This window comes from Equus asinus, chromosome 6, assembly GCF_041296235.1.
Source record: "Equus asinus isolate D_3611 breed Donkey chromosome 6, EquAss-T2T_v2, whole genome shotgun sequence".
NCBI classification, from domain to species: domain Eukaryota; kingdom Metazoa; phylum Chordata; class Mammalia; order Perissodactyla; family Equidae; genus Equus; species Equus asinus.
This window is the reverse complement of record NC_091795.1, coordinates 77,030,001-77,046,975: the sequence shown is the minus strand read 5'-3', so window position 1 is coordinate 77,046,975 and position 16,975 is coordinate 77,030,001. Positions and strand designations below refer to the sequence as shown.

Below are 16,975 nucleotides of genomic sequence, written 5' to 3'. Positions count from 1 at the left end.
GCTGGAGGAATCTGGGCTTGGGTGGAATGAAGGAGTTCCACCTCCTCGCTGTGGGCACAGGCCCGAGGCACCTCCTCTAACTGGATAGGCCTGTGGAATAGAATAAAAGGCCCAGCCGAACTGGCTGCCTCCCTTGATCTCACACCTCAGTGCTGTGATGGAGAACAGCTTTGGAAAAGAGCTTTGTCTCTCTGCTGGCTCCTATTTAGCCTCTGGCTGTCAGCTCACCTTGTCACACCGCAGCGGGAGGAGGGCAGAGGAGGGAGGGAGGTGCAGTGCATACCCACACCCCATCCGCTTGTCCTGCCATCACCAATGGCTGTCATTTACCCCAGCATGTGGCCGGCCCAGAGAGGGCTGTGCTCTCGGAGGCTGGATTTCTCGGAAGGCCATCCAGTGCGCCTTCCACAGGGGGCTTGCCACTCCTGGCTGTGCTGGACAGTGAGCTACTGCAGCCTGTTAGCCTTAGCAGCAGGTGCAGGGATCCTGGGCTGCTCCTCCCTGCAGAGCGAAGCCAGGTCATATTGACTGGCTGAAATGAACGAGGTATCCGGCCTTGTCACATCACAGAAGATGTGTCTCTCACCCAAGGATTTTTTTTTTTCCCCTCCTTTCTTTCTTCATTATGTTTGTAATTTTGTTTTATTATTTCCCATTGGAAAGCTGTGAAATGAAAATGATGCAATCGACTGCTGTGAAATAATGTCGTGCTCGAGTCCTTTTCCAATAAGCCCCGAGGTTTGCACTGTGACGGCTTCATTAAATTAGTCGGCTCCATGGCAAATGGAAAAGCGCTCGGAGCTTCAGATTTTGCTAATCTGAGTTGGGCTGCCTGAGACCTTAGACCACCAGGGAGCTCGGGAGGTTGGCTCTGCGTGCTGGGGAGAAGAGGCATTGGCATCGACCTCGTGCAACATCCCAGAGGTGCCATGTGTGCACAGCTGCTAGACGGCTCATGCAACCCTCAAACCTTCACCGTCTCCTCTGTGTGCCAGATGCTGCCCCAGGTGTTGTCACGCACCAAAGGAACGGATAGGTCAGGGCACTGTCTCTCTAGGGGCACAGTGGACAGCATGTGGAGTGGGGGAAGAGAGGGGTGCAGGTAAACTATGGACCACAGGTAAAAGGTGAGCCTGTCCTTGAAGGCCAGCCAGAACTCAGAGTGCCAGATGCCAGTGAATATGCCTGAGATGCTTGCAGATGAAATGCAAGTGCTCCCGTCTACCCTCCCATCACCATCCCCCAGAGTTTATGAGAACAGATTCTCTCATGCCGGGCTCTACTGCAGTATTAAAGATCTCCATTACTGATAGTTCTTTCCAGTTAGCACTTGCAGTATTAAACTCCGTCATTATGAAGTAAAATATGCACGATCCCTAAATCTGTGTGTACTATAATGAGATTTCATTGTTATAAATTTGTCTTCTGGGTCCTTCATTTCTGCCTTTGCTGTCTTTTTAAGAGTCTAATGTCTGATCACTGTAGCCAGGAGGTAATTAGGAAGTGGTACTAAAGAATCACAGGCTTATTCTCTCACTCATTCACAGAAATTTATTGAATGTCTAAACTAAGATACAGCTAGTGGGAAAGACAGTGGTGACAGCCAATTACAGCACTAAGGAATTTGGGTCTGAGCTGACATGGAAGCCCCCTCCCCCACACGCGTATAAGTATTGGATAAGATGCTATAAGACAATTTGAAATCACAGCTGCATTTGAAAGGAAGAAAGTGGGAAATTCCAGACTCCAAAAACAAGTGAGAATTCAAAGCCAGAGTGGTGAGTGAGAGCTGAAAGGGAATTGAGGTCAGAGATGTGGAATCAGGGCTGGGGTTTTAATCCCCAAGCAGAGGTAGAGATGAAGACCACAGCCTCACGGGTGGCTGGGGCCAGAAATGAGACCCGACATATAGCTGGGTGCTTAGAAGGGCTAGACAAGCCCCACCCACCAGCTGGGTGAGTGGTGATGGCACGGGAGCAGGACAACAATTTGGGTAGAGAAAAGATAATCTGTGAACGATCAAAATCCAAGCTTGTGCCAAGCATAGATGTGGGGTCCAAATTCACGTGACTTTCACAGTATGGAAACCACAATTGGAGAAATCAGTGGACAAGCTGGTTTGAAATCAATGGAACCCAACAGAGGCAAACTGAACCTTCCCCGAGGCATGCCTCCACAACCAGCACACCCTGGGTGCCCAGAGGAAACCCCCACTGAAGATGAGCTCACACAGAAAAATTACACAGCACATAAGGAAAGAAACTGACAAGAGAGCAAGTCTCAGATTCAACATGGCAACCGGCTTGGCACCTATGCTGACCCCAGAATTACCTAAAAACTCCCATTTCTGCCCATCCACTTAATACCATCATTCCTTCAACTCTAACCCAAACACTAGAGAGTGCCTGAAGCCCCTGCCTCGCTTCTTTCCAGTTCATAAATATAGATATGATGGATGTATAAATTCCTTTTCATTTAATTTGCATACCATACCATTAAGATACTTAGGAGCTCATACTGTTCACATCTGCTCATACTAGCCAAGTGTCATCCCGGGTGAGGGGGTTTCTGCCACACTCAGCCACTTCCTCACCTGGCAGTGTGGTGAGACTGCTCTAGGATGGTGACTCTCCAAATTCATTTGGGGGTCTCAATCTTGTGAGCCCTTAAAATATGAAGAGTGCTGGTCCTTTTTGCTTTCATAGGCTGACATCATTTGACAACCGTTCACTTTCACCTCCAACTTACTGACCTACCAAGTGAATTCTCCCAGGTTCCTGAAATCTGGCATTCAAACTCAGTGATCAGAATCAACTGAGCACTCTAATTCAGCGTCTACCAAAAGACATGACTGCCAGGTGAAGCTTGGCCACACTCACTCTGCTGCGCAAAGGCAGGCCGCAGGCATCCTAGACTGGAGCAGGTCACTGTCCTATCAGGGTACCATCAGCTTTGTCTCGAATTGGTGGAGGTTTGCAGCTGCTACTATTCTTGCTTTTAAATCACAAATTACTCTTGCTTTGGCTTCCTCACCATCAGCTTAGTGGATAGAGGGTGTTTGGATAACTACACAGTTGTAGGGATTCCTATTTGCAGCATCAGAGTTTTTAGCTTCTATTTTCCACTAAGGAGGACTTAAGACACATGCCCTGCAGCTCACGTCTGAACTGTCCGTATCTCCACTAGTAGACTGCCCTCCACATCCTTCACAGAGAGTCTTCATTATCCCCCCAAGGCCTGCCCTGGTAAGTGGGATGTCAGTGGGATTGCTGAGCGTTGTCTCTTCTCCCACATCCAACACAGCTGAGATAGAAAATGCTTTCCCCCCAGGGCAGAGGCCTCCACTCCTCTGTCCCCCTTTCCTCGAGTGTTCAAGAGAGACATACGGCTGTCTACACTCTGTGACTTTATAGAGATAGCAAAATGTAAGTCAAGTCACTTTATCTTGGACAAGGAACAGCTTTTCCAATCATCCATTTAGGAAAACATTCATTGATGTACCTGGCCCAGTGCTGGGGATAAAGCAAGGCAAGAGACAGCTTTCCTGCTGCCAGGAACTCAGGGACACAGAGGGAGACAAGAGATGAGGACAGTACCAGCCCTGCTTTCAGTTATTTTAGTGTCGTGCCTGCTTCCTCTACTCAGGGGAAAGGGCACTGGTGAATCCATCTGTTGTTTCTTCTCTGCAAGGGTGGTTTAAACTCTGTGGACACAGAGCTTGAGGAGCCATCAGAACATCTTCTTCTATCGACGTTTTTTATCTATTGCCTGGCCGCCTCTCCTTTTCAGAGTGGGGAGTGAAACAGCCCCACAAAAGAGCCAAATCATAAGTAAAGAAGGCAAAAGGATTGCATAAACAAACACAACCACCCGAGGAGATTCTGGGCCTGTATGCATTCAGCCCTTACTTTCCACATCTGCAGTCAGCCACGGTAATGCATTTTATAATGATGAGCTTGAACAACGGCCCATCACTGAAGGCTCTCTGGATGAAGGGGAGCTGGACACCTGTTTAGGGTACAATAGTTACTGTGGTAGACGGGTTCTAAAATGGCTCCCAATGATCCCCACCTTCTGGCATCAGCTCTCTTGTGTAATCCTCTCCCCTTGAGTATGGATGGAGCCAGGGACCTGCTTCTATCAAATAGAATATGGCCAAAGTGATGGGGGTAACTGGTGAGATTAGGTTATACAAGACTGTGACCTCCACCTTGCTGGCACTTGTGCCTTCCCAGCTTGCTTGCTTTGGGGAAGCAGTCTGCTACGCTGGAGAGGCCTATGTGGCAAGGGTCTGAGGGTGGCTTCTGATCAACAGCCTGTGAGGAACCAAATCCTGCCAACAACCACTGAGTGAGCTTGGGACCATTCCTCCCGGGCTGAACCATGAGATGACTGCAGCCCGTGCCAACACCTTGACTGTCGCCTTTTAAGCCACCCTGAAGCAGGGGACCCAGTGAAGCTGTGCCTGGATTCTTGACCCATAGATCACAAATGTGTGCTGCTTTAAGCTGCTAAGTTTGGGGGTAGTTTCTTACTCAGTAATAGATAACTAAGATTGTTACTAAACAGCAGATGGTGAACTGACCTTGGCAGAGAATAGACTGGCATGTTTTGGGAAATTTTAAACAATATGGACTGGTTCTCCTCTTAAACCCTAGCTGATAAGAAAGGACAAACACAGTACTCAGAGCACAGTGGGAATTTATTAGAGAAAATCCTGCGCTGACAGCCACAGACTATAAGGGCTCCCAGGGACATCAAGGGCAGTGATTCTAAGCAGCAACGGGCGTCAGAATCAGCTGAGGAGCCTGGACCCAACCCTGGACCTACTGAAGCAGGGTCTCCACAGGAGGAACCTAGAGCCCTGAATAGATACCATTTGCCCGGATGAGATAGACTGTGCGTCCCGGGGTCAGGCCACTGATGTGCTCCTGCTCCCACACTTGATATAACAGGAAGGGAAGGGGCAGAGAAGTTACGTGCCTTTTTCAGGTCACACAGCCTGTTGGTGGCAGCTCAGGAGAAGAGCACAGGGCTGCCATCTCCTCGTCCTCTGCTTTGTCCACTCTGCCACAAGACCCCACCACCCCACATCCCCACTCAATGGAGAACCAGCCTAGCCCTGAGCTAACGAAAATAGAAATAAAGTAAGAGAGACACAGAGGAAACTTCTAAGGTTCCTTTATTGGTTTTGAAAACAACCTCCATTCTTCATCCCTCCATCTAGTCCTGGCCTAGAGAGAAGGAAGGCTTTTCTCTCTGGCCGCTTTGGTAAGAAAAAGAACAACATAAACACTTCCCATTAGAACTGTGTCTCCACATACCAAGCAGGGCTGGAACTTAACGGCATTGAGAACACGTGGGCTCTGTCTCTGAGCCCCACTTGGTTTGCCATCTTTTCCTCCATCCTCCCTGAGACAGCCGCTCCTGTGCTGGGGGGCTCTGCCTCCACCTCCCAGTCCAGGGCATCTGCAGTAGTTGCGGGCTGCTCGCAGCCTGATTTCCAGTCTGCTTCTCAACAGGAGAAGCGCCACCCCCTGGCCCCCGCTGGTTCTGGCGTGGATCCTCAAGAGCTCACCATGTCCCAGTGCTGGCTCATAAGTGAGTTCTCACATGGGTTGACAATGACTTCCCTGCCATTCTCAGTGCCATCACCAAACATGTCCGTGTCTAGGCAGAGGTGGGACGCCACGTGCTCGATGCGGGAGCCAGCCATGGTCCATTGCTGAGAAGACGGAGAGGAGAGGGGATGAACCAGGATTCTCTGGCTAAGACCCCGGGTCCTATCAATAATATCAGGAGTTGCGGTGTAATCAGAAATGTTTATATCATATGTCTAGGGTCACCCAGGGACTTGACTTCATGGTCTCATGGAGGAATGGAACTGCAACTAATTGCTTTGCTAGATATTATTGTTGTTTTTTTAAATAGGATAAAAAAAAGTAAAAGCAAAAATCAATATGTTTGCTATGAAAACTCATTAGAAGGCAATAACTTTCCAAGCAATAGGCCAGAAAACGTGAAGTAAGCGAGTCACAGGAGCAACCACAGAAATGATCTGCACTTGGTATTTGCACCGTCACAAAGAAGTGGGAGAGAGCTGGGGGATGGCGGGAGCAAGGAGGGCCACGAGGCGGGGGCAGAGGGGCTCCTGGGCAGCACCTGATGCCGTGAACCTCTGCTCCTTCAGCACACGAGGGGCCCCAGCAGAGAGGTGGGTCTCACGCTGCTGCTTCCCAGACTTCACCTCACATGACAAGGAGGAAGGGGATAGACACGTATTGGGGAACCACCGTTGACAACGTACCATGGACCATCTCAGTTAATTGCTCTAAACAGCTACCTGTGTGGCGGGCGTCATCAACCCCATTTTAGGGAGGAAGGAAAATGAAGCTCAGAGAGGTCCAGTAACCTGGGAGGGGTCACACAGTTAGTGGATCATAGAATGGGCATTTGAATCTTAGTCTAATGCCACTACTCAGTTGACAGGTAACTGAGTGCGCCAACGCCTTGCTGCTGGAGGAACTGGGCACCTGGTGCATCCCAAGTGCTATGAACTTTGGTGGCCATCCTGCCAGAGCCCAAGGCCCCTGAAGGCAAAGGTCTGAGTCTTGCTCATCCTTGTGGTCCTGTAGGCTCTGTCCCAGTTCTCTCTTGTTCTGGGATCCCAGGTGGGCATCGACGCAAGACAGGACAGTACAAGATGCACATGCACACTGAGGTCTGACAAGGTCACTAGGCTTTTAGGGGGCAAGCTGACCACTGCTGCTGCGCCATGTGGGCAGCACTTCCCTCCCTCTCCCGACCACAGGGACCTCTTCCGAATTGACCCTTCCTCTTCTCTAGTTTCTCTCTCTCCCTGCACATGAGACTTAGACCTACACAGGCAGTCATGTTCTTGAAGGTGGCCATGCCCCAGGGCAGACCCAGTGAGCACTTACCTGTTTGTCATCTTCATTCTTGCAAAGGACAAGAACCACCGGGGCGCCAGGGAAAACAGTGATGACCGACAGGCATAGCTCCTCCTGTATGATCTGCTGGGTGTATGTGAAGGCCCATATCTGGAGGGAAAGAGGCCAGGAAGGGTCACATCGGGATCCTTGGAAGCCCCCACTGGTGGGACACTACTGTGCCTGCGTGGGATAATGAGGACAGCCGGTCCAAAGCACTGGGGCTCCTAGCAGGAATTGACATCAACAAGGTCGCCCTAGAGAATGCTGCTCAAGAGACAGAGACTCAGAGATCACACCCCCACTGAAACCTCTGTCCCCACACCCTGTGAAGGGGACTGGCCTGGGGAGTTCAGGCCGCCTCTGTGAGGCACTGAACAATTCCGGGCTTTGGGCAGGAGCCTAAACAACACAACAGCCACACAGCATGGTGTCCAATCTCTGTTTGGATTGGATTGGTGTCTGTACCCCACACCTGACATTTTAAGCAGCTACTTGGTAGGTCACCCCCAGCAGTCTCTAGAATGCCCCCTCTTCTTTGAAAAGGAGCCCAATTCAGCATCCTGAGAACATGAGAGTTAACGGCAGGAGGCAGACGGAGGGACAAAGGGAACGAGGAGGTGTTCTGAGGGAGGGAGAGGAAGAAGAGCGGAGAGGGAAGAAGAAAGTCATGAGAAATAAGTTATTCCCAGTGGGTGTGTGCACTCCAGCGCTTGGGTGTAACAGGTCATCTGGCCTCTGAGCTCCTGTGGAGAGAGCAGAAGTCAGATGGACAAGCAGAGTCCTGACGGTAAAAGAAAAGGGGCATCCTGAGAGGTTCATTATGGGAAAGGTTCCTCACACATTTCCTCAAAGGTGCCAGAGATCAGAGCAACCAACTGCTCCTGAAGAAGCCCAAACTACTTCGCAGTTCATAAATCAGGGGGGCGAAGGTGCTGGCCTAACAGTTGTCAGATGTGAACCTCCAAGAGGTTTCTCCCACCTTGGGAAATGAGGATAACCCCTGCCCTTTGCCTTCATCATGCGGCAAAGCAGATGATTCGTGAACTGGATGCCCCGAGCAGAGCTGCAGAGAGGACCCTGTTGAGGGCCGTATCTCTCCTCCCCTACTATACCCTTGCTGACAAGTTGACCCTCGGCCTCTGGACCAGGCCACTCCTTGGCTACTTCTCCTTAGCTCAAGAAGGAAAAAGGGTGCCTTAGCTGGTCAGCCCCTGCTCTAGGACCACGTGTTCCGTGAGTCAACAGGGTCCATCTGCTCCTCATTTTGCTCCTTCCCTAGCTCATGGCAGCCACCTCTTGGCCCCAGGTCCTCACTTGACTTCGACTGTCCCCTGACATCTCCAATGTCTTTCTGGGACCTGGCTTGTTCCTCCTCCTCTCCCACAGGCTTGGGCCCTTCTGCTCTCCCCACCAGACCACCTAGATGCTGACAACTGCTTCTCCTGATCTGGGACCTTACCCTGTCCCTCACACCTGGATGGGGCCACCACCTAGTGGGAGCCACTGTCCCCTAGGGTTGTGTCGTGCCTGTGGATTCTTTTGTCCCTTTTCAAATTGCTGATGTTAGGAGAAGACCTAGACCAGAAAGTCCTCCCTGGGGAGTGGATAGAAAAATAGAGATGAAAAAAGACTGGCTGTGAGATGAGAATTCTTGAAGCCTAGGGATGTGTACATGGGGGTTCTTTATACTCTTCCATCTATTTCTATCCCTATTTTAAAATTTTTCTAATAAAAAGTTATGAAACGTACTCCTTGGGACCTATCAAGCGGTTCTCTGGCCTTGTGCATGTGATCATTCTCCACATGGATCTGCATTCCTCCAGGAGAAGCTGGAAGGGGAGAGACCTTTGTGTGCACAGAGGCGATGCAATACCGTGATGGCCCTGCTACATAATGGTTAACGTTTATGGAGGATTATTACGTGCCAGGCACTGTTCTGGGAGCTTTATACAGAGTAATTTAATCTTCAAAAGACTCCTAATAGGTAGGTATTATTATTATCCCCATTTGACAGATGATGAAAGTAAGGCTCAAAGAGGTTATCCAAAGTCATGTAAGTGGCCCACTCTCTTCAATAGCTCTGCTAGTGCTGCTGCTGCCGCCAGTCATGGCTGGCGCTGGCGCCCTTCTATTCAAGTTTAATCACAGGGACTGTCTGTCCCTGAGGCCCCTCTTCCAGGTCATCAATACTAAAACTATAGATCAGCTCCACCTGGACAGCAGAGAACTGGCAAGAGGTTCTTCTTCTTGGCCAGTTCCCAAAGACAACCCCTAGGAGGAGAGAAGCAGAGTCACCCCCCATGGTGGGGACTGGGGACAGGGCAGACCAGAGAGTAGGCCCCTTCCCTAACATGGGTGGGAACTGGGGCAAGAGAATGAATGGAGGCCCACACTCTGTGGACACCACTCCAGACCAGGGGACAAACGCAGCACTGGCTTCCAGCCTGGGCCTGCCCCTCCTTCCTTCCCACTCCTCTCTCTCCCTGACTGTGAACTCCCAGCCTGCATATCCACATGTGGTCATTCCCCTCACGGTCCCCCTTGGGCCTAGGTATGTGCTAGGGACACAGTCCCCACTCAGGAGGATGGACCCAGGGGTGAGATCCATGCAGGTCCTGAAATCAGGCTCCACCCATTCGGGTGGGGGCTCTTGGGTCCTAGACATCTGGAGTAGAAGGTGGGAGCGGATCCTGGGTGTGGGCCCCGAGGATTCCCTGCCCTCTGGCGGTGGGGAGAGAAGGGCCCAGGTTCAAGAGCAAGGCTGCCAGGGAGCTATTTGTCCAGGCCCATCGTACAACTGGCCTCAACTTTAGACATCTGCATCATCTGGAAATGAGGCTGAACATGTAGTCACTGATGTGGAAAGAAGACAAAGTTCATCCCTCTGTCTCATTATCCGACCACACAGCTCGCAGTGAACCATGAATTAGCATGTTAAAAATAAACCCTGTAATTATCCTATGATCACCATAATACATTGGCTTTGTATTTTTTATGTTAAAAGCATTAACTGATTAAATATAAAAACTTAAAATATACCACCATTTCCGAAAGCCCATTTTGGCTTTTCTTCTTTTTTTTAATATTCTACGGGCTTCAAAGACTGGAAGTGCTGGGGGTGGGAGGGGAGAGGTAGTTCTTTTGACATCTGAGACACCCCCTCCACAAGGGCCTTTCGGGAAGGAATGCATGTGGTACACCCCAGGCTGGGGCTGGGGCTGAGGAAACCACCGCAAGACACCCAGGGGAGGATGTGCACACGCAGACGGGAATCGAAGCCCTTATGCTAAGCGGGCTTTCCGTTAGCTGGTGCTTTACTGGCATCAAAAGAATTCAGCCTCACAATTTCCCAGAGGAACACAGCTCTCTGGCCACATCTGCAAGAGAGGGGAGGAGGGAAGCAGAACACAGGAGTGAGTTGGGCAGGAAGCAAGGAGAGGTTTTCCGATTCCCATTCTGCGGCCTGTCAGACTTCCCAGAACGACCAGTGATGAATGGGTTTATTAAATGTATCCTGGAGTCAGAAATGGATTCAGGAAGGCAGCAGTGGTTGGTTAGGGTGACCTGGCCTCCATCGCTGAGCACTGGGCCACCTGCTGAGACTCCATCTGGGACACTGGCAAAGTCATAGCCCCTACTCCCAGTGTACACACACACAGCTATACCCATGAAAGGTAACCCAGAGGCCATTCTGGAGGTGGTGTGGGTGGCCTCGCCCCCTCTGGGACAGGCTAGGAAGGGGCTGAGGAGGAGGGGGTCCACTCCTGGACCTCCAGCCCCTTTGTTCCTGCCCTGGAAGAGGTGAGATGATGAGGGGGAGGGGATGGTTCAGGCTGGACAGGCTTAAGGCATTTTGTGCTTAGAGGAAGTCACTGGAGGTAAGCACTGTGGGTGGGAGAAGGGAGTGGCCTGGCTTCAGGGGCAGGAGACTTCTCTCTAGTCAATGCCCATCTGGCTACAGCTGTGAAAGCTTGGATGAATAGGGCCCACGGCACGCAGCCTGGGGCTTATTGTCTGGCACTGGATGGAGAAGCAGAGAGGAAAGATCTTCTTAAATGGAGATAAGTGAAGGAGCGAAGTTCTGAAAGAGGCAGGCAGGAGACGAAGTGGGGGCCCCAGCACAGGGGTTCATCTTAGAATGGTCCAGAGCCACCTCTAGCAGGCAAGAAGCAATCAGCCCAGGGCAGTGGTTCTCAGTTGGGGTGATTTTGTCCCCCTCCACCTACCCAGGGGACATTTGGCAGTGTCTGGAGACATGTTTTTATTATTATGACTAGGTAGGTGGGGCCAGGGTTGCTGCTAAAATCCTTCAATGCACAGGACAGTCGCCACAGCAAGGGATTACCTGGTATTAAAGCCAATAGTGCTGAGGTTGAGAAACCCTCACCTAGTCTTAAGGACTTGGTCTCCGGGAGGCAGCAGGCCTGTGTCTGAACCCTGTTGTGGCATTACTCGTGTACGATCTGGGCAGCAGTGGTCAGCTTCTCTAAGCCTCACTTACTCCGTCTGTGAAATGGGGGTGAGGAGGGGGTCACTGAGGTCAGTGGTACTCTGAGCAATGCCAGGAGCTGACCCGAGTTGACTGTGAATGTGGGACCTCCTTGGTGGGATGGGATCTGAGCCAAGAGCATTCAGGGCCACTGGCAGGCCTCGAACCTCTTAGACCACACTGGGCAATGCACTCATCCATTGAACACGCCCTTGAAGCCCTCTTCAGACAAGGTGTCTGGAATGAACGAGTGGCTTCAAGTGAAACCTTAGTTAGCTGATCTCTTGATGCAGCTGGATCCCTGAAGGATCACTCAGATGCACTGAGTGGCCATGCCAGGGTCACCTCCATCAGCTGCGCAGACACAGACCTCAGCCACATCCTGGTGGAGGCCCTCTGACCAAAGGCGGCAGGGTGACCCGGCAGGCTCTGAGACACACTCCCCTCCTTCGACTGGGGCCTTCACTAGACTCACTTTTTGAGACTTTTCTTTCTTTCCAGTCCATCCTGTCCTTTCCTTCAAAGTTGTAGGAATATACTTACACATGAGATTAAATACCCACACCCAGCACATTTTTTGTAGAGTCCTGTTGACGGACTCTGGAGTGACTGCCCGGGCTGGAATCCTGGCTCACCTGCTCATTAACCCTGTGAACTTGGGTGAGTTACTTAATTCTGTACCTCAGTTCCCTCATATGTGAAATGAAGATAATATCAGTCCCTAGGAGGGTAATGGTAAGGAACAAATGGGTTAATACATATGTGTGCCCAAAACGGTGCTGGCCACAGAGCGAGTGCTCAGTTACTGACTGCATGTTGACTATGATGATGGAGGAAGCCAATAGGAAGACAGATGGCCCTAGAGCTCTTCCTTTGGAAAACTGCCTTTGCTTTGCCTCCCAGGAGAGATGCTGGAGAGGCAGTTGTGATGGGCCATTCCCAAGGGCGTGTTGAGAAAGCTTGGGAAGGAGGGTTGGTATCAGGCATGGGAGGCGCTGTGCTGGCACCCTGTCCCACTGGTGGACCCACTTAGAGGTGCCAATGTGAGTCCAGGTTTGGGGGAAGAGCTTTTATCTTCATCTCGCCCACCCAGGGTATCAGCTGCCTGCACGCATACTTCACAAGCCAGTGGCCTAAATTGCTAGGGACGTAGGTAGAAGGACACACTAAAAAGGTTTTAATTTACGTTTTTTCCCTTTCTTTAAATTGGGATAGCAACTAGATTGCTGCATCTGTCTTCCTTCTTTCTTTCACAGATATTTTTCTAGGGAATCCAACAAAGTTAAGAGGGAATTTGTTAACCTGGAGGCTGCTTGGGCTTCACACATTTACAAACTGATGATGTATTTCTCTCACATTCCACCCAAGGCATCAGTTTGCCGACATCTTCAATATATAGTCAGATTAAACATTTTGCTCCCAAGGTTGACAAGCCAGCCAAGAAAGGGATGTTAGGCAGAAGGATGAAGGATAGATGGGACAGGGGGTGGAGAGGGACACGAGCCAGCTTCAGAGCCAGGGGACAGCTATAGTCTGATAGTCTCCTTTCAACAATGAGGACACCCATGTACCTGGGGACACACCAACCGGAGAGGACAAAGCCAAGTGGAAGCAGATCTCAGGGCTCCTGACCCCCATCCTCTGGTGCTCTTTCACCCCAGACATCTAGGACTCTGGAGCTCCCCACCCAGGTGGATGGAGCCTGATTTCAGGACCTGCATGGATCTCACCCCTGGGTCTCTCCTCCTGAGTGTAGACTGTGTCCCTAGCACACATCTAGGCCCAAGGGGGATTGTTTAGAGGGAGTGACCACGTGTGCATATGCCGGCTGGGAGTTCAGGGTGGGGGAGTGAGGAGTGGGAAGGAAGGAGGGGCAGGCCCAGGCTGGAAGCCAGTGCTGCGTTTGTCCCCTGGTCTGGAGTAGAGTCTGCAGAGTATAGGTCTCCATTCATTCTCTTGCCCCAGTTCCCACCCATGTTAGGGAAGGGGCCTACTCTCTGGTCTGCCCTGTCCCCAGTCCCCACCATGGGGGGTGACTCTGCTTCTCTCCTCCTAGGGGTTGTCTTTGGGAACTGGCCAAGAAGAAGAACCTCTTGCCAGCTCTCTGCTGTCTAGGTGGAGCTGATCTATAGTTTTAGTATTGATGACCTGGAAGAGGGGCCTCAGGGACAGACAGTCCCTGTGATTAAACTTGAATAGAAGGGCACCAGTGCCAGCCATGACTGGCAGTAGCAGCAATAGCAGACTATTGTGTGGTGGCTAGATTGTCCAAATCCTGCCTCCAACACTCACTAGTATATGAGCTTGGATAATCTCTCTAGGCACTGGTGTCATCTGTGAAAGGTGGAGAACAGTAACACCTCCTTACCAGGGGGCTTGTGTCATTTCCTTGATGTGGCCTCTCAAAGACAGAGGAGGTGGAGCAGGAGAGAGGCTGAACGAGTCATGGGAAAGGGTGTGAGGGGCAGATGCGACTCTCTTTGCACAGGCCAAGAGGCAGGACGAGGAGAGAGACATGGGAGGGGAGAAGTGGGGAGAAGAGGCAAAGCAGGGTTAAGAGGAGAGAGCCCTCCAACCCCGGGACGCATTAGCAGAGCGGTCAGGAGGCAGGAAGGCAGGACTGCGGGCTCATGCCAGAAGGATGAGAAAGGTAACACCAGTCAGTGCTACAAGGGTGTATACTCCACACACAGATGTGTGCACACACACGGGGATTATTCAAGCTGAACGAGTTATGTAGATTTCTATCAGTCTAGGGTGGGTTTACCACCTTCAGAACGCTTGGACATGCATCCCAGTCCTGCTGTTGGCTGCGCCCCCTCTAGAAGGGGGTTGTGTCTAACCCAGCCTAACCCCACCTTGCACCCCAGCCTGTAGCCTGCGGCCCGGGGCACCGCGGGCACTCGGTATTTTCTGCTCAGGTGGAACGATAATCTTTCTATCTCCAAGTGTTCTTCCATTAGCCTGAATTCACACTGCTGCTACACAAACCCAATTGTTCTCTCCAAAGCAGAGAGGGGCCACAGCTGGCACCATCATCTAGAAGAAATTCTGCTCACTTCAAGACTGTTACTATGATAACCTTTAGTTTACCACAGATAATGGGTTTTTCCTCCTCTCTCTCACACTCCTGGAAGGTCACCTGGGATAGGCACTATTACCCTCTGGTCAAATAAATGCCTGGCAACCTCTCCCTAGGGCCAGGCTATTGGGGGACCAGAAAAGCCCCCACTTTGTGGAGACAGACTAAGCGAGCTCCTGTCCCAGGGAAAAGGGAGGCAACAACATTCTGGCTCTTGGGACCCCCACGAATAGCACCCACACACAGAGTCAGAAGAGAGGGATGTGCGTCACCTACTCACATCTTACAAAATGCCATTTGAGCAAATTGTGTCACTTCCAGCCAGGCTGCCACACCTACAGCAAAATGGACACCTCTGCTTCCTCTCCCTTTTCCTGTCTGACTCAGGCAGCCCCTTCCCGTGTCCTGCTGGAGCAGAGAGTCGGCTCTTGAAAACGTCACAGCAAGGGGAGGCAGGTGGTGAGAAGCCTCAAACGCTGGGCCAAGAGTGTGGATTTTTGTGGTAGACAATGGGGAGCCATTGAAGGCTATATTGAGATGAGGAACAATGTTTTGATGATTGCAGGTCAAATGGGGGATGAGGTGCAGGGACTGGAAGTTGTGGCCAGATTCTAACACAATGGTTCCCCACAGAGAGGTTTTGTGCCCTAGGGGCATTTGGCAAAGCCTGGAAACAGTTTGATTGTCCTGAGTGGTGTGTATGGGGGTGCTACTGGCATCTGGTGAGCAGAGGCCAGGGATGCTGCCAGACAGCCTATGAAGCGAGGACAGCCCCCACCACAAAGAATTATCCAGCCCAAAAAGTCAGGGGTGCTGAGGCTGAGGAATGCTGATCAGGCATGAAGAAGTGAACGCAGGGTCCCAAGAACAGCTATTCCGAGGGAAGAAGCGATGGGACTTGCAGAAGCGGGGGACACAGGAGAAAGAGGAGCCACAGCAGATGACAAGATTGGAACCATGGAGTCTGGGAGAAAGTGGCCACTTGCAGAGAATTAGTGGGGTGGGGAGAGGGCCGGGGTGTCTGCCATGTGCTGGTAGCTAACCGTTGGATTGAATTACAGATGAGTTTGTTGTGGCTGTGGACTTGCTCCATCACCCAGCCTCAGCCCAACACCTGTGAATGCTATTTCCTGGGCCGCCCTCCCTCCCCTCTTTGACTTGGCCTATTTCCCTCATCTCTCAGGACGCAGCTCATTTTCAAGTCCTCTGGAAGGCTTCCCTGATTCTCATGCATATGTTGGATGACTCTCTTGGTGTTTCTATAGTGCCCTGGACAAAACTCTATCCAGGACTGAGATTCTATCAGAATGGCTGCTTACTTGCTTATTTCTGTGTTTGATCCCTCAAGGGGCCATGGAGGCCTGCAGCCTAGCTGTTCATCTCTGTACTTTCACCATTGGAGAAAATGTAGATGTTTGTTGAGTGAATGAATGAATGAATTCATGGATGGATGAAGATATAGAATTTGTGGCTCAACAAAACAGAGGAGGTTGCTAAAGCTGGACGAATGGATAAAATCTCCAAGAAACCAATTTTGGAGAAAAGAACAGCGACCTGAGAACCTTGGTGAATACTCATCATAAGGGTATGAAAGTTGGGGAGAAGAGGCAGCAAGAAAACAGAGATGGAAAGAGCAGGAGTGCAGGAGAATCAGGATCAAGCAGCATCATCAGAGCCAGGAAGAAAGGTACGAGATGGATGTGCTGTAATGCATCCAGCAGGCCAAGGGTTACAGAGATTGAGACAGGCTGTGAATGTGTCAGTGACCTTTACAAGAGCAGCTGCATCCTTAGAGGGGAGAACGCTGACCCGCAGAACACAGCGGTGTTATGCTGATGAATCAACTAAGGCACAAGGAAACCTTTCTGAGAAAGGGCGACAGCAGTTCCTCCAGACCTGGGGAAGGCAGGAGAGAAGAGAGGTGGAGCCACAGGCCTGCTGAGGGCAGGACTGGGACAAATGAGGGCACCGTCCAGAGCAGGGCTGGCGGACGACGGTGATGGTTTTACCAAATCTGACGTGACTACCTGGCAGTCATTGAAACCAGCAGGAGGCTCACAGAGCAGGCATTTCATCCTGCTTTTCTCCGTTTGCATTTCATATTTGCTAGGAAGCTGTCCCCCCACCCTGCCTGACCCAGCCCACATTTACTGCCAGCAGCTTGGATACCAATGACGCCCTTCATTCAACTGCTAATTTAATGGCAATTTCCTATAGGCATGATGTTGCCTGCGAAGGTGTCTTTCAGAGAACTTCCATGCATCTGGCAACCCAGCAGAGTGAACCCAGTCCAGACTGAGGGTGCATCAAACTTCTCCAGCTCTGCAGCTGAGCTCTGGCTATAACTGGACACCTAATGTGTAGAAGCAGGTGATGGGCGCTGAGTCTATGCACACGTTCATATATCCCCAGCCAATTACTTACCTGGGACATTGTATCCTCGCCTTTGCT

The 16,975-nt window shown here is 51.1% G+C and overlaps 1 protein-coding gene across 3 annotated transcripts in view; it reads right to left on the bottom strand.

Annotated features, from left to right (window-relative positions):
• Positions 1–5,162: 5,162 nt before the first annotated feature.
• GALNT14 (polypeptide N-acetylgalactosaminyltransferase 14) overlaps positions 5,163–16,975 on the bottom strand; it is a 209,490-nt gene continuing 197,677 nt past the window's right edge. For all 3 annotated transcript variants that reach the window (XM_014866453.3, XM_070512328.1, XM_070512327.1), the window contains 3 exons: positions 16,949–16,975; positions 6,942–7,061; positions 5,163–5,725 (listed from right to left, as the gene is read on the bottom strand). The exon at positions 16,949–16,975 is cut by the window's right edge and continues 118 nt beyond it. In XM_014866453.3, the coding sequence (XP_014721939.1) occupies positions 5,567–5,725; positions 6,942–7,061; positions 16,949–16,975 (306 nt within the window). In that variant the 3' untranslated portion in view covers positions 5,163–5,566. The remainder of the gene's footprint in view (positions 5,726–6,941; positions 7,062–16,948) is intronic.